The sequence below is a fragment of the Parasteatoda tepidariorum genome, chromosome X2 (genome assembly GCF_043381705.1).
Source record: "Parasteatoda tepidariorum isolate YZ-2023 chromosome X2, CAS_Ptep_4.0, whole genome shotgun sequence".
In the NCBI taxonomy this organism is placed as follows: Eukaryota; Metazoa; Arthropoda; class Arachnida; order Araneae; family Theridiidae; genus Parasteatoda; species Parasteatoda tepidariorum.
This window is the reverse complement of record NC_092215.1, coordinates 5,029,257-5,050,211: the sequence shown is the minus strand read 5'-3', so window position 1 is coordinate 5,050,211 and position 20,955 is coordinate 5,029,257. Positions and strand designations below refer to the sequence as shown.

General features: G+C 28.4%; 1 protein-coding gene across 2 annotated transcripts in view; it reads left to right on the top strand.

Annotated features, from left to right (window-relative positions):
• The first annotated feature begins 354 nt into the window (after window positions 1-354).
• Window positions 355-20,955, top strand: part of LOC107453493 (transcription factor RFX4) — a 74,331-nt gene continuing 53,730 nt past the window's right edge. The window contains exon 1 of one of the 2 annotated variants that reach the window (XM_043047116.2): window positions 355-433. In XM_043047116.2, the coding sequence (XP_042903050.1) occupies window positions 415-433 (19 nt within the window). In that variant the 5' untranslated portion in view covers window positions 355-414. The remainder of the gene's footprint in view (window positions 434-20,955) is intronic. The other variant, XM_043047115.2, reaches the window with a different exon arrangement.

Below are 20,955 nucleotides of genomic sequence, written 5' to 3'. Positions count from 1 at the left end.
CTTCAATATGCTATCGAAATAAAAAATAAAATAAATAAAAGAAACTCCACTTGAAAATAGGAAGCGAAATACAAGTTATAAACATTTACAGGTTTCCCTTTCATCCTGTTAAATTCTTCAAATTCTGATGAATTTTTAACCTTTTGGCAATCTAAACTGTTCCAGAGCTCGCCTGATTACATTAAATGATGCTGTAATTAAAACATTCTTTTAATTTGCAAGTAGCGAAACGCTTTTGTCTAGAAAGAATGCAATTTGTGTGAAAAGCATGTTGACAAATCTTATGGCCTGAATATGTGATCATGTGAACCGCCCAATAAGGAGAAACTCCGCCCTTCCATGCGCGCGCATGACTCCGCCCTCCTATGAATTTTAGAAAACGAAACTAGTTTCAGATCACAGTTTAGGATATCCATGGATTCATCGGCAGCATGTGAGTATGATTCTTTTTCCGATTCTATTGTAAAAACGTGATAGAAAATCAACAATCACATTTTCAAGTTGCATTTCTTTTATAAAATGATAATTATGTTTGAGTACTAATCAATTATACGGCTAAATTCAACGATGTCAGAGATTTTAACCATGATATCGTTTAAATTTACGGCAACTTAGCACCATAATACGGTACTAAGTTGAACCATATTATCGTACTTCTTTAACTTGATTACATGACACTGTGGCTTAACTGACACGGAAGTGTGGTTCAATTTAACACTTTATAAACGTTAAAGCAAAATTGTAACGTATTATGGTTCAAAATACCGATGTTATGGCCCTACGTTTGAGTGATGGTTTTCAGAATAAAGTATTTTTACAAAATCAAGATCTTAGAAAAATAAAATATTCATAAAACGTTAAATCTTAATTTTAAAAATTTGACTAAACATTATTTTTTTTTTAAAAAAATTGACCATGCTATTTATTTCTTGAAAGGTGCTTAAAGTGGTAAAAAAAAAGTAATTAAATTTATTCGAAGTGGTTTAATTTACATCAAATAGTCTTTTTCGATTAAAAACATAATCATTTCAAAGAAAATCAACAGTCGGAATTTTGAATCTTTCATGAATTGATAATTATGTTTGAGAATCTAATTTAAAGGCTGTTTCAAATTTTGGAGCATTATAACCTTGAAATTTGTAGAAAAACTAGATATGGTACTAAGTTATATTATCGTACCTCTTAAACTTAATTAAATAATGTCATCTTAAACGGAAACCTTAATATGGTACTAAGTTAAAACATATTATCGTACCTCTTAAACTTGATTAAACAATGTCAGCTTAAATGGAAACCTTAATATTGTACTAAGTTAAAACATACTATCCTACCTCATAAACTTGATTAAACGATGTCTATTTAAACGGAAACGTAGTTCAATTTAACACCTTATTAAGGTTGAAGTAATTTTGTACCAAATTACAAATCAAAATACCGATATTATGGTTCTACGTTTAAATAATGTTTTGTGCGATAAAAATTTTATTTCAAGATCAAAATGTTAGAAAAAGAAAATATTCATGAAATGCTAAATCTGAATTTTTAATACTATTGTTCTTAACGTAAAAATTTAACTAAATTTTCTTTTAAAAAACCGTTTGTTTGGTTTTTATCGAATTAGTTTAGTTGAAAATGGTAAAAGAAAATATTACAAAATGTTAGTAGTGATTTCATTAAATAGTATCTTGGAGTATTCGTCTGGGAGTAAAATCAGAAAAATTGAATTTCCTCAAAACTCTATTTTTTGAAGTTGTAGTCGATATCTCAAAAACTGAATGGAATTCTTCCTGTTCATAAACTGATTAGTTATTGAATAAAATATTTTTTTTCTCTTTAAGCTTAACTAATTTTACAGGCAATATAAGATCTAAATTTTATGAAAAATCTTGTATTATAATTCTTTCAAAAATTGAATTTTTTTTTTTTAATTCTTTATTCAACCTCTAGTAAAATTTATCAACAAATGTGCAAAATTCCAATAAGATCAATGAATTAACTTTTGAGAAATTCTATCCGCTGCAAGGTTACTTTTTCTAAGGTGTCGCCAAAAATCAATTCTCAATCGTTAAATTTTAAAAATTTCTAAATGAAAATTTTATAAACATTCACCAAATATTTTAAGTTTGACTCAAATTATCACTTAATATACCAAAAATGTTTTTAAGGACTTATTTACCAATCTTTTAAATTATGAGACAAATCTTTTTAATTCGGCCTGAATAGATATGAACAAGTTGGAACAAAAAACTTATATCATTTTTTAAAGAATTTATTTTTAATATTTTTTTATTAATGTTATTTTTAAAGAACAGAGTATAAAAAATGAAGTAAAAATTTTATTAAGTTTTTAGGGAGAGTGAATAGCGTTATGTTAAATGAGGTATAAATACGCGTATTTCGAAAAAATCAGTTTATAAAAGTATAGAAACACCGTGAAACTGTTTGTAAGATATTATTCACATTGAAATGAACTTTTGAAAAAATAAAACAATGTTGTATATTTATAGTTGATCATAGCATGCTCTGAAACCGGAAAAATTGAGTGTTTTTAAGATGTCATTGACATCCCTCCACAAAGCTCTTTTACGAATAGCAAAGTGCAATTTTTAAAACAAGTCGCCCCAATAAAATATTTAACGTTTTAAGTTGCTCAGTTAGTGCTCGCGTCTATTTCCTCTCAATAAAAATCGACTATATTAAAATAAATAACTACGGAAGTACGTAATTAAATTGTTGTTGTTCAATTTATTGTATAGCGAGTTTTAAACTATTGATAACTTTTCAGATTGTTGAAGTAAATATTATCATTTTTTGTTAAAAGCACTTTTTTCACACCTCTTTTCATCACATACTTTTTTTCTGGAGAATAATTTATTCACGAATTTTCAATGAAATTTAAGTTTCATTGTTTGATAATTTTGAAAGAAGTTTATAAAATAATACGAATGAAAAAAAAAAAATTATGGCTAAAAACCTTTTAAACTAGCAAGTATCAGTTTTAATGGTGTTAGGCAAGTACACAGATTAGAGAATTGATTTCGGGTTTTTTTGACAAAAAAACCTTTCATTTCTTCATGAAAAAACCTTTCATTTGTTAAATTCAGCTCAAAAAAATTTATACATTTTGGTGAATATCTTAGAGTGTAATATACTTTAAAAAATACCAAAATTACTACTGACATTAAAAAAAGAAAAATCAAAAAATTCAACTGTTTTTTATGCGGTTTTTGAGAATGCCGTTATCTGATGAGTAATTTTCTCAAAATTGCCTAAACTGCTAATTTTGCTGCCAACTCTCACGTTAAATATATCTCTAAATTGTCAAAGGAAACTTGTACTAAAATGCCAATTTTATTTTCAAAATGCCATGTAAATTTTACATGAAATATTTATAGCAAAGTAAATAAATAAAAAAAATTTGGAACATTTTTTACATTGAAAAACAAAATTGAAAAACCAAAACATTATTGAAAAACAAAAACACATGAGCATATATAGTTAAAGACAAGAAATGCGCTTTCTGGTAAATATTTTCAATAAAATTCATTTCTAAGAATATAATCTTTACTATTTGTTTTTTTCGTTTCTGTAAAATGATAAAAATAGATAGAGGGACTATATATATAAGTGTTGTATAAGCGTATGAATTTATTTTTTACTTAGCGCGTAAAGATTTATTCTATATTTTAGTTAAAAGATACTAACAAAAGATTGCAATAGGCTGAAATGTATAGTAGCTAGTATTATTTTATTCGTTTAATTTGCAAAGAATCAGCTTCATTTTCATACAGAAAAGAAACCACCTTAATTTTTTTTTTTTTAAATTCAAATGTCAAAAATTATCTAAAAATAGAAAAACGTAGATCCTTTCGTGTTCTAGGATGAATTATGCAAAAAAAGGTGTCGAAAACTCTTTGGTAGGGTATTTACATACTTTGCCAACAATTTACAAGAATTCTCCTTTAGAATTTTGAATTCTTCTATAGAAATTTTAATTCTTCTATAGAATTGCTTGTGAGCCACGTTATCTTTGTGGTTAAAGACATTAAACTGTAGTTCTGTAGGACTGAGATTAGATCCTCAGTAACGATTTAAAGCCTATCCAGCTCAGATAATGATTTTTCTATGAAGTAAGGCGGATTGTGCGCAATGTGCACTTTCTCACAATCATGCCGTAGGTCACGAAATTGTGCAGCCTTAAGCAACATGTCTCATTTTTTCAAAACGGGCTGTAGCGGGATTGCTTTAAGAATTAATTGTACAAAATTGCATATTGTGCAAATACTTTATATTGTACATATACTATTATATATTTCTTAAACCTATACCGTAAATGAAAATTATTATGGGAAAGAGGTAATACAAACAAAATATTGTTCACAACTTGATTAAATTAAAAATTGCATTTTTTAATAAATGATTCGTAAAAAGTTTTGCTTTTAACAAGCTTATATTTTTATTTATTTTGTTGCTAAATATCCAAGGAATGTGATAGTGAACTTTAGTTCGCCATTAAATAAATAATAAGTGCAATAAATTTAGATAAAGCTGAACTAAAAAAAATTTTTTTATTATTTTTTTATTGAATCATTTGATTCGATTGATTGGATTCATTGGACCTAGACGATTGGGGGGGGGGGTTATTTTGTAGTTCTTTCAAAAGATAATGTTTGATTCTATAATTGAAACGTGCAAATGACTACATTATTAATAAAATTTATTAAAATAACTTTTTTCATTCATATATTAAAAGTTCGACTTACTTACTACCGTTTGACTTACTTAATTACGCCATCTTGATTGGGAGCCAGAGAGTTTTTCTTCAAACATAGAGCGGGGTAAAACCGGGTTCTTCGATTTTTGGCAAAATTGGTTTAGTTTTCTAACGGATAAACTCTGAATTACGATTTACATGTCAAGAAAAAGGGTTTCCATATTGTTGATCATTAATTCATGGTAACTGTGTAGAGAAATTTACTTTACTTTAACTCTCTAATGTTCTCTGGTTTTTAGCTATTCTTATTAATTGATCATTAAAGTTATAAAAAATAAGTTTGGTCCAGCTTATTCAACGTTTGCTTAAGATTCACACCCTAACAAACAATAAGGATTCAGCTCGATAGGTAACACTGTTTTGATTCGTTTCGATAACGTCTGCTTGTGAGGTAAAACCGGTTACTAACCCGGTCCGTCCCCTTATTTAATAAGTGTTTATGCTGGGCCAACGAAAATTGCAGTGGCACGGTGGGGTAAGAAGATAACTGGATTCAAGGCTGAATAAAAATTTTACTGGTCCCAGGACAAAATTTATCGCAGGCCCCATTATTAAAGCACAAGAAGCCTTATTTTTATATCATGTAGACTTTTCGTAGACCCTTGAGTCAAAAGTGTAGTTTTTATATAGATAAAAAGAAATTCTCTGTCCTTTTCTTTTGAAAAAACATTAATAATTTTTTGTTTTTTAATTTTTGTCCCTTTCTTTCCCACTCTTTCCTTTGACTGCATGGCATGTAAATTACATGCATAATTTTCTTCAATAGTCATTAAAATAGAAATTTCTGCTACTTTTTCCATTAAATTCTAATATTTGTTAATTTTCCATAGAGTAAATATGAGTACTGGGTTTTACCATACTATTTGGGTAATACCTGCAATTTGACCTTTTGTAGAAAAAAAAAACATTTATAAAAAAAAGCACAGCCGTAACTTTTCTAGCCTAATACTTTTTCACTGAAATTCCAGTATTTCTTAATTTCCCATAGATTTAATATGCATGCTCGGTTTCATTATACTAGTTGGGTAATACCAGGTAGTTTGATTTTTGAGGGAAAAAAACATTTATGAAAAAAGCACAGCCATGACTTTTCTAGGATGATTATTAACAACTAAACGAGAATGATAATTTTAAAAATAAACTTGGTTGAATCAGCGAGTGAATAGTTTACCTCTAACAGACCTTCGAACCTTAGCTACCTGGTATTACCCAACCTTCTCCTATATGTTATTATTTTTTAACAAGCTTTTGAACTTTTTTTTAAAGTCTTCAAAAAAAACACGATGATTTTGTTGTTTTAATTAAACTAATATGAAACTTCTTAGAAAATTTTATTGATTATTTGTCTGAAATTCGGAATTTTAAACAATTGAAAAGAATTTCTATGAATAAATCCTACAAGAAATATGAGAGAAATGTTTTTTTTTTCCTTTTTTATGTATAAATAACTGTCGTTGAACAGCTAACCCAATTTTTGGGTTTACGATTGCTAATGTTCAACTCCGTAGCCTTGTAATTTTGAACCCAATCCAAAAGACAAGGGAACTCCTGGATCAAGTATTGGGAGAAATTTGCTTTCGTGGAGGACTTTTAGAGAAATGTTTAAAAAAATGAGACAAAGAAAATTTAAAAAATTATCCCTCGTGCGCCAAATGTCAATCGAAACTCTTCAAGTTAAATTTGCAAACTCATAATAAAAATACGCATCAGTATAATCATAATAATTAGTATAATCATAAGAATCAGTATAATCAAAGTAAAGGATCGGTTTTTGTTCAATTTCAGCAGTGTTTGTGAAAGAAAACCTTTTTTGATATTTTTCTTTGAAATATTTGCTTTCATTTTTTTACATATAAATCACTGTATACATTTTTAAATTGATTATTTCAACAAAACAATCTTAATAATCTTTGAAATCATAATATAAACTAGGCCAAACATTCAGAAAAATTTATGAAAAATTGCAACGTACAAAATAACTTTTGTGCAAACTAACGGAAAATTGCCAATATAATTGTTATTTAATCTTTAAGAACTAATTTATTGATAAAAATGTCAAGACCCAGTGTAAAACATTAAATTTCTCAATGTTTTCGAAATTTAAAAATCTTCTGTTCCCTTATCATTCTGATAATCATATTGAAAATACGAAAGTGCTGAAAATACTTACGAAATACTGAACTTTTGTTTTTGACAGCCCTCAGCCTTGTAGCAAACATAGTCACCACAAATTCGAACAATTTTAATCGTTATTTAATCCCGTTGCTTTTTAATGTTTCCCCACTATTCGTGAAAGAGAAGACGGCAACGATAGGCTATCGTTCTGGGAATCATCACGACCGGCCGGAAAAATTTACCATATTTTTCCAGATAAATTGTAAACAGTAATTTGAAGTTAGCGCCATTTGTGCTATTTGTAATGCCAAAGAAGAAAAAAAAACACAAACAAAAATTGAAAGTTTTGCAAGTTTGAAATGGAGCACTACAATAAAGAACAAAGCATTTTCAATGTTGAGTAATATTTTAAGCAATGTTGCGCCATTCTTAGCTAGTATACATTAAAAATACCATTGCTTTTTCGGAATTTCTTTTTATATTTAACGGTTTAAAGCCATTTTGTTTACAAAACGGTCAATCTCGTTTTTCTTTATAATCACAAATGTATTAAAACTGTCAGTTGAGATTCTAGTTTCTGCCATATAGTTTTGTGCTCCGTAACTTTTCTTTTTTTCCAATCATTTAACGATTATTCTCTGTACTTTTCAGCAATTATTTTATGGTTATGAACATCGTACACATAAAACTTAGATTTAACTTTATTGTCAAAATGATACAACATTTAAGCGAAATGATCACGATTTCCTCATAATAAAACACTTGAGCCGCAGTGGCTCAGGGGACAGAGAGAGCAACCTCCAACGAAGTGACCCAGGTTCAAATCCCAGCGATGACTGATTGATGCATATTCGCCCGATGTAAAATATTCACATCTGGTGCGAATATGGATTTTCTTAAAACATATTACAGAGAAAACTTATTTCCATATGGTGAAAGTCTGTTAAGACAGCAGATTTAGCATAAACATTATTTGTTACAGTAAAAAACCAGTTTGATTACAGGTTTATTTCGTAAATTATACAGAAAAAACTTGTATGGTAAAAAACCGCTGAGGCTACGGATTTGCAACGCAAATTTTTCAAAGAGATGTACGTTGCGTCAAATAAAAAATATATTACTCTGAATAACTTTTGTTCAATTGATTGGATTTTCACAAACTTAAGGCCCAAAATTATTTTTTGCGTGGCATTTTCCTTGGATAAACTAACTTTATATTTGAATGCAAAAGTTTTCGATCCGCGTAATAAATATCCGAAATATGGAGAAAAATACCCAAAAATTGAAATTAACATGAAGGGATCCACACTTTCAACCAATCTCCTTACTTAACTATTGGGAACATGTTTTTCAGAATGCTCTATCCCCTATATTTTAATAGTCAAAAATCCAAATCTGTCTACTACTAACACTAATTAATTAGCGTGTTTAACCCAATTCTGAGTATACGATTATCAATCTTCAATTCCATAGCCTTGTAATTTTGAACACAACGCAGAAGAAGAGGGAACTCCTGGATCAAGCATTGGGACAAACGTAGATGACTTTTTAGTTGAACAAACCCACATTTGTGTTTTATATAGAGAGAAAAATCGCAGGCACCCTCCCATGGTTAGGCTGGGGGATTCTAACCCATATTCCATCTTCTACTGAGGATATATTAAGTCAGTACTCTAATCGGTGTGAATCAGGAGCAGAATTCGTGTCAACCAGACAGGATTAAAACCTCATTGGGAGGCGAACATTCTATCCCCTGAGCCACAGCGGCTCGAACCGCTAACATTGGCACTTAGTTGGGGAAAATTGGATCATTAAAACAAAAGTTTATTAAATTTTCATTATGTATCTCGCTGACCTGCCCCAAGCGGCAATATTTCTTTCTGGTATACTTTGGGATTTGAACTGATAGAAATATTAAAATTATAATTTTATTTTATTTTATTGCCATTGTAGAACCGCCAACCCAATTTTAAGTTCACGACTACTAAGGTTCAACTCTCTGTGATTTTGAACCCCATCCAGAAGACAAGGGAACTCATGAATCAAGTATTGGGAGAAATTAGCCTTCGCGGAGAACATTTAGATGGAACTAACCGGCATTTATGTTACATGGAGAGAAAAACCACGAAAACCTTCCACGATTAGCCTGACGGCAAGGGTTCTCTAACCTATGATCCCCCTACCATTAGGATACTTTACGTCAGCACTGTGGTCGGTGCGAGCCGGGTGTAAAATTCGTTTCGACTATCTATAGCTGGAATTCGAACCCTGGACACCTCATTGGGAGGCGAGCGCTCTATCCCCTAAGCCACCTCGGCTCTTAAAATTATGATTAACCTCTTCATTTCTTACACTCAGTAACGCCTCACTAAAATTATAATTGTAATTTTTGATACAAATCTACCGCCCAGATCATGCTATTTTACACTGTTCGCCAACATGCCCATGTTTTTTCACGCTTTGAATGCTTATGAACAAATTTAAGCGCAATTAATTAAATTAAAATTTCGTTGAAAAATTGTGTATGTGATACTACTTCCCTGATATATACTACTGCCCTGATATATACTGCTTCCTTGATATATACTACTCCCCTGATATAATGTACTATAGAGTATGCGTCATTGATCAATAAAAAAAATCATGATTTTTAATTAAAAACTAGTTACTTAAATAAAAAAATATTTTTGTGTAAATTTTGATTACACATATTTCCAACTCATAAATTACCACTTAATTTGGTATAAAAAATCTCAGATGTAACCAACCTTAAAAAACACTCTGAAAAATCTACAACCACTTTTGATTAGTTGGTCAGAGTTAGAGAAAATCTTATTGAAAATAAAAGTCATCACCTTTAAAATCAAATCTATCTTCACTTGGAAATTCCTATCTTTTTCCACACAAAATTTCTAGGATGCCATTGATTTCTTTTTGTTGTTTTTTCTACCTAGAGGAATTCACGAATGCCTGTTGTTGTCCAAAACCTGTAGATGTTCAATTTGATTCATGTTTAGATTTTTCTTTGGGGTGTACGATATTTCAACAGGTCCTTTTATTAATTTTCTGTTAAAAAGCTTCTTTTTTTTTTTTTTTAAACATTCACGATCAACAGAAAAATCGCGAATTTGTGCTTTGTTGACGACAACCATTTTTAAATGTTGGTGATTTTGTTTATGTGGACCGAAGCTTTTTTTTTTTTAATTATAGAAAATTAAACTTAAAAACATTCTTTTTAAACCCTTTAAAAAGAATTGTAAATTAATTTTTTAAAAACTTCTTAAAAATAAAGAACCTTTTTACGTTTCACGTGTTTCATTTTTTCTAAGTCTAATCTTAAACAATTTGTTTGAGAACTTTATATTGTTGTTTCAGCTCTTCATTTTTTTAAAAAGTTTTAAGTTCCGGTGAAAGTTCGTAAAAATATGAGATTAAGATACGACTAAAGAGCTTTTTTTCGAAAGGATTTTTTTTCCATCTATTTCACTTTTTTAAAAAATATAGTTGAATTATTTCTTAAAAAAGAAAAAAAACAAACAAATTAAATACAAAATTGATTTTCAAACTTTAAACTTTGAGAATTTATATTGGCATCGAGTTGTATATGAGGTACTTCAATTTACATGACTCCGCCTTTACCAGATAGCAATGAATTCTTATCAAATTAATAAATATAGTTTTAAATATTTTTAAAAAGTGTATAAATGAATATACAGAGCGTAAAACGAAACATCTGGATCGCTTTTGATCAAATGATCCGATTTTAATGTATTAACTCTAATTTTTATTGTTCGGAAGTTTGACCTTTTAAACATGACAATCGATTATTGCAGATGATGTTATGAATGATGATTATTAAGTTATAAAATAAGTCTTAAAGTTGTACTTTCTATGAATAAGCATATCTTTTTTAAGTTGGATTAGGATTATTGACACTCAAAATAAGGAGGGGTTGCCCGCAATCTGAGAGTTGTCATAATTTTGGTCCCCTAAAAGTTAATATAATTTTTTGCGTTGTCGCCATTATATTTGGAAGTTCTATTTCAGCGAATCAAACAAATCTTGCAAATGATTAAAAAATTCGTTTTTCTTGAAAACTTATGCGAAATATATATATTAACATTTATTTTAATATTGTGCGAAAAAAGCATTTTTTCAATGATGTCATCTTTTTCAAAACTAGGTCATCTTTAATGACAAAATCTCATTTCTTAACAACTATCCAACCTATTATTATTTTAATGACAATCGCTCGAATAATTCTTAAGAAATGAAATTTTAAAACAAAAATTTCTCCATTTTCCCGACTAAACTATCGCTTTTAATTAGAGTGACAACACAACTCCTGACTAACACTCCCGAATATGAGTTTTGAATTAGAAATAAAATAGACCGATAAAATGTATTAAAACAAACAAAATTGCTAAAAAATATTACAAAATACAATACAATACAATATTGCAGTAATATTGATGCGCATTTTACAAAAAAGATATTTTATATTTTTTTTTGTCAACACAATAAATTTTTTAAATTATTATTTATTTAAGAGCACAAAATCTTTGTCAGTTGTCAATATTATTTTTTCATTTAAATTATAAACTAGCAACGATTTTTCAAGAGGTTAAAGCTGAATTAAACTTCTCTACTTGCAAGACTCCTGTGCCACTAAGAGGTAGTGATTTGATAAATAGGAATTAAAATGATAATGAGCCTTTAGTTATGGACATTTAAAAAACTAAAATTTTCATAAAAACGTATACAGTCCATGACCAAATTAATAGACTCACTATAAGATTCTATGTAAAATCTTAATTATCAGGTCATACTTTACAGCTTTATTGTTTTTAAGTGACTGAAACCGGCACTTGTTTACGTTAGTGTATAAACTGGTTAAATTAGACGACATATAATATAAATTGGACGATTGGATATATTAGACAATATATTATATAAATATAGAATAATTATTATATCAGGTATTATATTGGTATATTGTAATAATTAGACCAAATTACTTGACGCACTGTAGTGTTTTAATAATGACATGTTTTGCACGAGTTTATATGCAATACTTTTATATTTAAACATACATGTAATGACTTTTTATTCCAGAGATTTTTTGTATACTTCCTATTTGTATTTATTTTTAACGTATTGCATTACAATGTTAACCAATTGATACACGAACGTAAACAAGTGCAAACTGGTTTTAGCCGCCTAAAAACAATAAAACAGTTTAGTATCACCTAAAAGTAAGACTTTGCATAGAATATTATAATGTGTATAATACTTTGACCAGGAACTGTAAATGGTTATAACTTTTTACTAATTATTATAAAATAAAATTGAGCTTAATAATAAACTTCACAGTCGATTTCCTACATGACTTATCGACGCTAGATCAAAGTGAACCAATTGGACCTTTGACCTTGAATATCTTGAAACATTTGTCCTCAAAAAATTACAGAAACAATTTTTTTAATAGTTATTAAAATTGAGCCGTGATGGCTCAGGGGACAGAGCATTCGCATTTCGTGACCCAGGTTCGAATCCCACCTGTGGCTTGTTTATACGAATTCTGCTCCCCGCTTACACAGACAGCAGAGTTGACGTAAAATATTGCCCGTGGTAATAATGTTGCCAGATCATGGGTTAGGGCCGGGATAGCCTGGTTGGTAGGGCACTGGACCAATGTCCAAGAGTTCGTGGGATCGATCCCAGGCGGCCGAAGACTACCCGTGTACTAAATGGTGGCTGATGCACGTTAAATCTTCAGGTCACAAAGTCCTCCATGACTAATCATACCTCTGGGGGTACTGATCCAGGAATTTCCTTGTCTTCTGGATTGGTTCAGAATTACAACGCTACGGAGTTGAATATCCAAAAGTGGGTCGGCGGTTCAACGTCGGTTATAAAAAAATAAAATAAGATCATATGTGAGAATCCCGTTGCTGTTGGGCCAACCATGGGAGGTACCATGGTTTTCCTCTCCAAGTAACTCAATTCTGGGTTACTTCCATCAAAATGGTCTGTAGAACGGCTAGTTTATCCCAATGCTTGATCAATGAGTTCCATTGTCTTCTGGGTTGGGATAAAATTACAAGGCTACGCCGTTGAACATTGATGGTTGTAAACTTAGAATTAAGTCGACTGTTTAGCGTCGATTACAAGAACATATAAATGTCCGCCGATTACAAGAAAATATAAATCTTTTAGATGAGCAGTTATGAAAACATCATCCATTTTGTTTAGCATCCTATTTTAAGTATTTATCTATTTCTCAAAACATTTGTTCAGTTATGTGTATATCAAAATCAAATGACCAAAAAAATTACTCAGAATTCCCTTAATCGTTCAGTAGAAACAAAAAATAAAATACCATATTCCAAAGTCACTGTCGGCTATTGACATCAACAAACTTCGTAATAAAAATAAATCTATAGGTTATTTTAAAAGTTAAATTAAATTGTTTTTATCAAATAAAGATTACCAACACTGAATATAAAAAGAAGGCCGGATGCATTTAATGAAATAAACTAATACTTTCCAAGGATAAAAAAAAAAGTGAAGCAACGAAAAGTAAACAAGTGAATTTTATATGTTCAAGTTGATCATAATTATTATCTTCTCTGTCAGCTGCACCGGATGCTCGAAGTTAAAATGTAAATATTGGACTTTTTCCTTCTTTGTGTTTATTTTTCTACAATTTTGTTGTTTTATTTTTTATTCTTCGTTTGATAGAAACCAGTAAGGAAGGTTTGTGATAAGCTATTTTATCTTAGTTTTCTTCTTTTAGTTTTGAGTTCGTGAGAATAATTTCATCAATTTCTTTCATGAAAACTATCATTTAACCTTCATAAAATCGATTTATTTATTTATTTATTTTCGTGTATAGTAATTCTCTTGGTAAAAATAGCCACGCCTAATCCAAGATGCTGAACTTGGATGATTCAAATTAGTTTTTCAACAACATTTATTTGTGTAACCTCTGTTATACGTAGAATAGTGTAAAAATATTTTAATAAAGTAACTGTGCACTGAGAAAAAAATTATATTCAAAACTACCAAAATGTAGTAAAATTTGGTGTGTCTCTAGCTCTATGGGAATGTCAAAAAACATTTGCTGAATTTTAACAAAGCACTTTGGTAATGATTTTGGTTAAATTAACAATAAAATATAGTTTTATATAAAATTTAGTTAATGTGGTAAAATTTGGTAATTTTTTCATGATAATTCAGATAATATTATAAACACTATTTCTTAAGTAAAATTTACTTTTCAGTTTTGTATTTTTTACTAAATTTGTGGTAATGAGAACGGTAAATTTGAAAACGAGAATTTCCAGTTAACCGTTACCATATGAACGTACATTTCATAATTTCAATGTCAAACAAAATTTCCCAATTTGAAACATAATTTCATAATTTCAATGTCAGGCATGATTTCACAAAGAAAATGTTCTCATTTTTTCCTATATTTATTTTCTTCTCTACAAATTCTTCCTTGTTATTTTCATTTGTTGATTAATATGTAAGAAACATCTACTTTCATCATCTTTGATTTTACGTTAAATTTTTTATTTTTATTTTTTTTATTGTTTTTTTTGCCATCGTCAAACGGGAGTATATGGAGAAGTTTGAAAATGATTTTTAGCGTCTTTATTTAATTTTCACAAATAAACTTAAAATGTATATTTACTTTACTTGGAAATATCTTACAAAACATGCACGGAGGAAAAAGTTCTGATAAAATCATTGTACAATATGGTAATGACTTTAGCGGCAAAAAAAGAACAGAAGGAAAGAAAGAAAAAGAAGAAAAAAACAATTCTTGTTAATAAAACCAAAATATACGGCAATTAAACCATTTATTTAGTCATTTTTCTGTTCATACGGTAACGGCATACCGGAAATTTTGATTTTCTAAATATATTTCTTATTACCCCGCATATGGTAAAAAATACATGCCAAGTAAATTCAACCAAATAAATGGTGTTTGTACCATGCTCGAAGATAAAATTATCATGATAAAATTACCAAATTTTATGACATTTTTAGAACCATACTTTATTGCTAATTTTACCTAAATCATTATCAAAGCGTTTCGGTAAAAATTACCGTCCTTTTTGGTGTCCCCATAGAGCAGAAACATGGTAAATTTTACCATACTTTTTTTCTCAGTCAACACTTTATTAGTAAGGGAGAAAAGATCTGTCGTTTTCCTGGAATTTTATTTGATTTTTTTCTGACAAAATTAGATTAATATAATTCTATAATCAGTATTTTCTAAAATATATAATACATTTGACAGTTTTTAAATTTTTGAGAAATATCGTTGTTTTTGCGTAAATTATGCTGCATGATTATTCATCTTTTTAAACAATAATAAAAGTTAAGTTTTTCTAGAGAACTCTAGAAAAGTTAAAGGCAAAGTTTTAAAAAACTTACTAAAAATTATTATTCGCATAATTTTATTACTTTATATTTTTGAGAAAAATCGATAGAAGCTGTTAACATTATCAACCGCTATTTCTTTTAATCTAATAAATCGATGCCTTTATTTTCCACCCTTTTTGAAAATTTCTAAAAAGATCTAGTTCTCTAAAGATACTCTATCACCATTTAAAAAAAAAGCATCAAGCAAACGAGAATTATAAATTCAAAAATTAATTAACAATTTTAAAATATACTCTAAATATTATTAATTACACAATTTTATTGCCTTGCATTTTTGAGAAAAATCCACAGTAGCCCTTATCTTAATCAAGAGCTATTTCTCCTAATCTTTTCAAGCAACGCTATTATTTTTCACCCTTTTTGAAAATTTCTGGAAAGATCTAGTTCTCTAAAGATACTCTATCACCATTTTTTTAAACATCATAGAAACGAAAATAAAAAATTCAGAAATTTAACCAAAGTTAAAAAATGACGACCGAAGAGGCTTTTGATATTGATAGAATATCATTAGCTAGTTAAATAGTGTACATTTGCCTGTTTTTAATTATTTTATTTATTTTTACTTTTGTTTAATTTGATAAAAATTGATTTGGATAACGCTGTAATTTCTCACCAAGGTTAAAATCAGGAATCGATCCTCAGTCGATCTTCATAAACACTTAACTAACTGTATATTAATACAGTCTTTTTTTCCGATTCTTTAAAAAATTTCATTAGCAGATTTTGACTACTTAAATTACTAACTCTACTTTTAAAGCCTCCTCGTTAAATATACGGCTATTTTGTTAAAAATAAAAAAAAAATTAAAAATGTTACTGAGCTTGGCTTTACACTGTAAAAATTCCGAATCAAATTGTGGTAAAAAAAATATTTTGCTTTGCAATCGAAAAAACAACGAAGGTGCATTACGTTAGATTTCGAGAAAAGTCGTTCGACAACTATTTTCTTTCTATGGGTACTGCTAATATAGAATTCCAAAAAACTGATCTAACAAAATTTATTTTAGAATTTTTTTTCTTTTTTTGCAATAAGTAGCTTATTACACAAAGACACCAAATATATAAGAATTTCAATTGTGAATTTTCTGTCGCTTACGATTCTATCGCACGGCAGTACTGGCATCCAACCGTAAACGTTTACGGAGCAAAAAATCTGATACACCATTATTTTTACAGTAATATTTACTGTAAGATCACTGAATTTCTTTAATTAAACTTTATTACTTTAAAAATTATGGCATAAAATAATGCGGTAGAAATTAATTTTATGGCTAAATGGATTTTACGGAAGCCAGGATGCCCGTACTTTTTTACAAATTTATCGAGTGTTCTGTAAAGATTGCTCGTAATATGTATGAATAATATGTATGAATATGTATGTGTTAGGCAACTGGTTTTCTAAATCGTACGATTTACAGAGCTTGCGAAAATAATGAATTTTCTCTACCTAATGCAAGAATCCAAATATTATAGCTGAATTCTGTTATTAAAATGTTTCAAATATAACTGACACTTATTTGTGGCTGTTAAAAATTCATTTCATTTTATAACGGCGTTGAACAACTAACACCAATCAACGTTTAAGACAATCGATGTTCAATTCCGTAGTCTTGTAGTTTTGAACCTAGCCCAGAGGATAAGGGAACTCCTGGATCAAACATCGGGACTAACTAGCCTTCGTAGAGGACTTTTCGGTGGAACTAACCAGCATTTGCGTTACATGGAAAGGAAAACCGCGAAAACTTCTCTCCATTAGCCTGACGGCAAAGGTGTTCTACCTCATAATCCGTCTACCATTGATGATATTCTACGTCAGCACTGAGTTCGTTGCAAGCCTGGAGCGGAATTCGTCACCAAACCAGCCACCACTGGGATTCGAACCTGGGTAACCTCATTTTGAGACCAACACTCGACACTCTGAGCCACCGCGGCTCTGATAAAAATTTCGAGTGTGAAAATTGGTGCGATTTAGGCAACTCTCCTATAGCATGAGAGTACCGAATTGAGATCACGTATATGCGCTCTTAGGCCGCTAGAGTTAGAAAGAGTAGTTTCATATAAGATATTGTAAGCCACGAAGGAAAAATCGCGTGATCACGGTTCTGATAGGGTTAATCAAAGATTTATTTGAGACAGACATTCTGATATTTTCTAGTAATAAAATATTCGCTTTTTTATCGTCCTATATTTTTTAACTCTATTCTTTAAATATTAAAGTTTTCTCCCAAATAAATAAAGAATTCTATTTATTAGAAATACTGTAAATAGTTATTTCATTAAAAGCTACTGTTTTGTATTAAATAACATAGTTTTATGTGGCTGACAATAAAGATATTCTGTTGCAAAAAATTCTGGATCAAATTACTGTAAAAAGTATCGGTACTTCAGATACCGATATTTTTCACCGTAAAATCCATGTTGACCGGAACATGTTAAGAAAGAAAAAATTTTAACAATAATAATTCCCGTGAAATCACCGAATCACTCTAATTAAATAAACATTACTGTAAAATATTTCAATACGGTACAATTTAGGGTAAAAATATATTTTACTGTAAAACAGGTTTTATTGATGATGCCCGCGAAGTGCCGTTACTTTATAGCGAAATTTAATCCTATATTTTTTATAGTTACAATGTATTAGCTTTTTTATTTCTAGCATTTTTTTATTAGTTTAAGTTCTACTTCTCAAAATATCAAAATTATCTCCTAAATAAGTAAAAAATATTCCTCTTTTAAGAAATATTGTAACGAGTTATTTTGAAGAAAGATATTGTTTTATGTTAAATCCTTTCTAATCAGTTAATTTTTTGAAAATTAACTGAACTGAAAAAGAAAGTTAAATAAAATTCTCATGTGCATAGAAACGTATTAAATCTGATTTAAATGGGATTTAGACTTTTTATTAACGAAACTGCATGAGCGAAAAATTTCCAATTTTCAAACGAAAAAATGAAAATAAAATGGTAAGAAAACAAATGAGAATTCTTTTAAAATATGTTTTTTGAAATAAATTTCTTTTAACGTAAAAGATTTTTGTGAATTTATTATAATCATATTTCGCTTTAATCTAATTAACTATAAACTTTTTAATAATGAAATTTAGCTCATTTTTAATAAAAAAGAATAATAAAGTTTTCTAAAGTAGCTGTTACTATGCAAAAGATAAAAGTAATCAATTTGTTTTTTTTAAGCATTTTGTAGCGTGTTTTGTTATTTATAAGGGTTTGTTTTGAAACTTTTTGAAAGAGTGTAACGATAAATATGAATGAGAATTTGATAGTTGATTAGTTGTTTTGTTAACTTCTATGATTACTATTGTAAATGATAAATCGAAACATGTAATTTTTTTTGTTTCGCGTGAATTTTAAAATTTCCTACGTTTTACGAATTTTATTTAGTTTTGCCGTTTTTTAATCGATCTCTAATTTAAAACAAACAAAATTTTTCCAAAATATTTTTAATTTCCATTTTTGTAAAATTATCTAAAGAGAAAAAAAATATGATTGACAAAAAGTTAGAATTTCAAGATTTTTTTTTTTTCTGAACACTTTCAGCTTCTTGCCTTTAAAAGAAAATCAATCATTAAAACTAAATTTAACAATTTTATTTTTTTATATTACTAAAAGCATCAGAGAAACATAAAGTCAGTACTGATTTATTTATTTATTTTAGTTATTTGCTAATTGGGTAAAAATATGATAAAAATATGATAAATAAAAGTCAGTATTTCAATGAATTTTTTTTAATGAATTTTTTCAAAATGAATTTTTTAATGAATGCTTATTACCTTTGAAAGAAAATTAATCATTACAACTAAATTTAACTATTATATTTTTTATATTTTTGAGAACATCAACAAAAAAATTGAGAAAGATAGAAACGGTGCTGCACTATAAAAAAGATCCCGAAACGTTTCTGAATATATGGGGATGTTATGGTGCATGTAATTTTCAAAAACATTTCTTAATATTTCAGAAGCGTTTCGCAGTACTTCAGAAATATTTGAAATCATTTCTTTCAATTTCGGATTTTTTTAATATTTTGAAGCTTTTCCTGTAGGCGTTTTTTAATACTTCGGAAACCTCTTGTGAGGCTAGGCTACTAAAAATGTCTACCGTCATCTATCAAAAAACACTTTAAGATAGAATAGAGTTAACATGTCTCATATACTAGTGAATTGGAATTTAATAGTTGTAGTGGTAGCTACGCCACACTCTTAAACTGAATCCGCGTCGATGCTATTCAGTTTCCTACTTTTGAAAATTAAAAAAAAAATGCTTCTCAATTGTTCGGAAATATGATATTAAATGAAATGCACTGAGATTTTCGGAAACATTTTTGTCAAGTCGAAATTAGTTTCTGAAATTTTTTGCAGCGTATTGTCTACTGTAATTGGGTAAAAATATGATAATAAGTCAATGGATTTTTTTTCTCAATACTTTCTGCTTCTTAAAAAGAAAATCCATTATTAAAACTAAATTTATCAATTTTATTTTTAATATAACTTAGATTATCAGAAAAAGAAATGAGAAACCTAGAAACAAGTGCCGTTTTTTTTTCCTCGAATTGAGTAAAATATGATAAAAATATGGTAAGAAAATCAGTATTTCAATGAATTTTTTATGATGATTTTTTTCTCTATACTTCTTGCTTCTTACCTTTAAAAGAAAATCAATCAATTAAAACCAAATTTAACAATGTTATTTTTTATGTTACTAAGGACATCAGAAAAATATGATAAAAAAGTCAGTACTTCAATGAATTTTTCTGAACAATTTTTGCTTCTTACCTTAACAAGAAATTCAATTATTAAAACAAAATTAATCAATTTTATTTTTTATATTAATAAGAGCATCAGAAAAAAATATGAGAAACATAGAAACCTGCGCAAATTTTTTTCTCTAATTGGGTAAAAATGTCATAAATATATGATAAAAAAGTCAGTATTACAATGAATTTTTTCTGATGAATTTTTTTCTCTAGATTTCTGCTTTTTACCTTTAAAAGAAAATCAATCATTAAAACTAAATTTAACAATTTTATTTTTATATTACTAAGAACATCAGAAAAAAATAAGAAAGAAAGAAACCGATGCTGTTTTCTACTCTAATTGGGTAAAAATATGATAACATGAAAAAAATATATGATGAAAATATGATAAAAATATGCTAATATAAAAAAAATGTATGATGAAAATATAATAACATTTATAATTATATTACTATGATTATTATATTTATATATTTTATATTATTATTTACTATCAAATCCTTAACTGTTTTACAATTTAAAATAATTTCTTAAAATTAAGTATTTAATTATTTATTGACATTTTAGTACTCTGTTAAAAATTTCAAGTTAACTTATTAATAAAAAATATTTTGGCAAAGCAAAAAAGTTTAATAATTTTAAATCTTCATATTTGGATTCGTGAAAACTTAACACAGTGCAGAAAATAAACAATTTCCACTATACAACTACAGAAATTTTTAAAAATGTCATACATATGAGAAAAATTTTATGTATGAAAAATATACAAATTTAAAAGTGTACATATGAGAAAAAAGCATTGCGAAATACTCTACAGATAAAATGGAAAAGTTG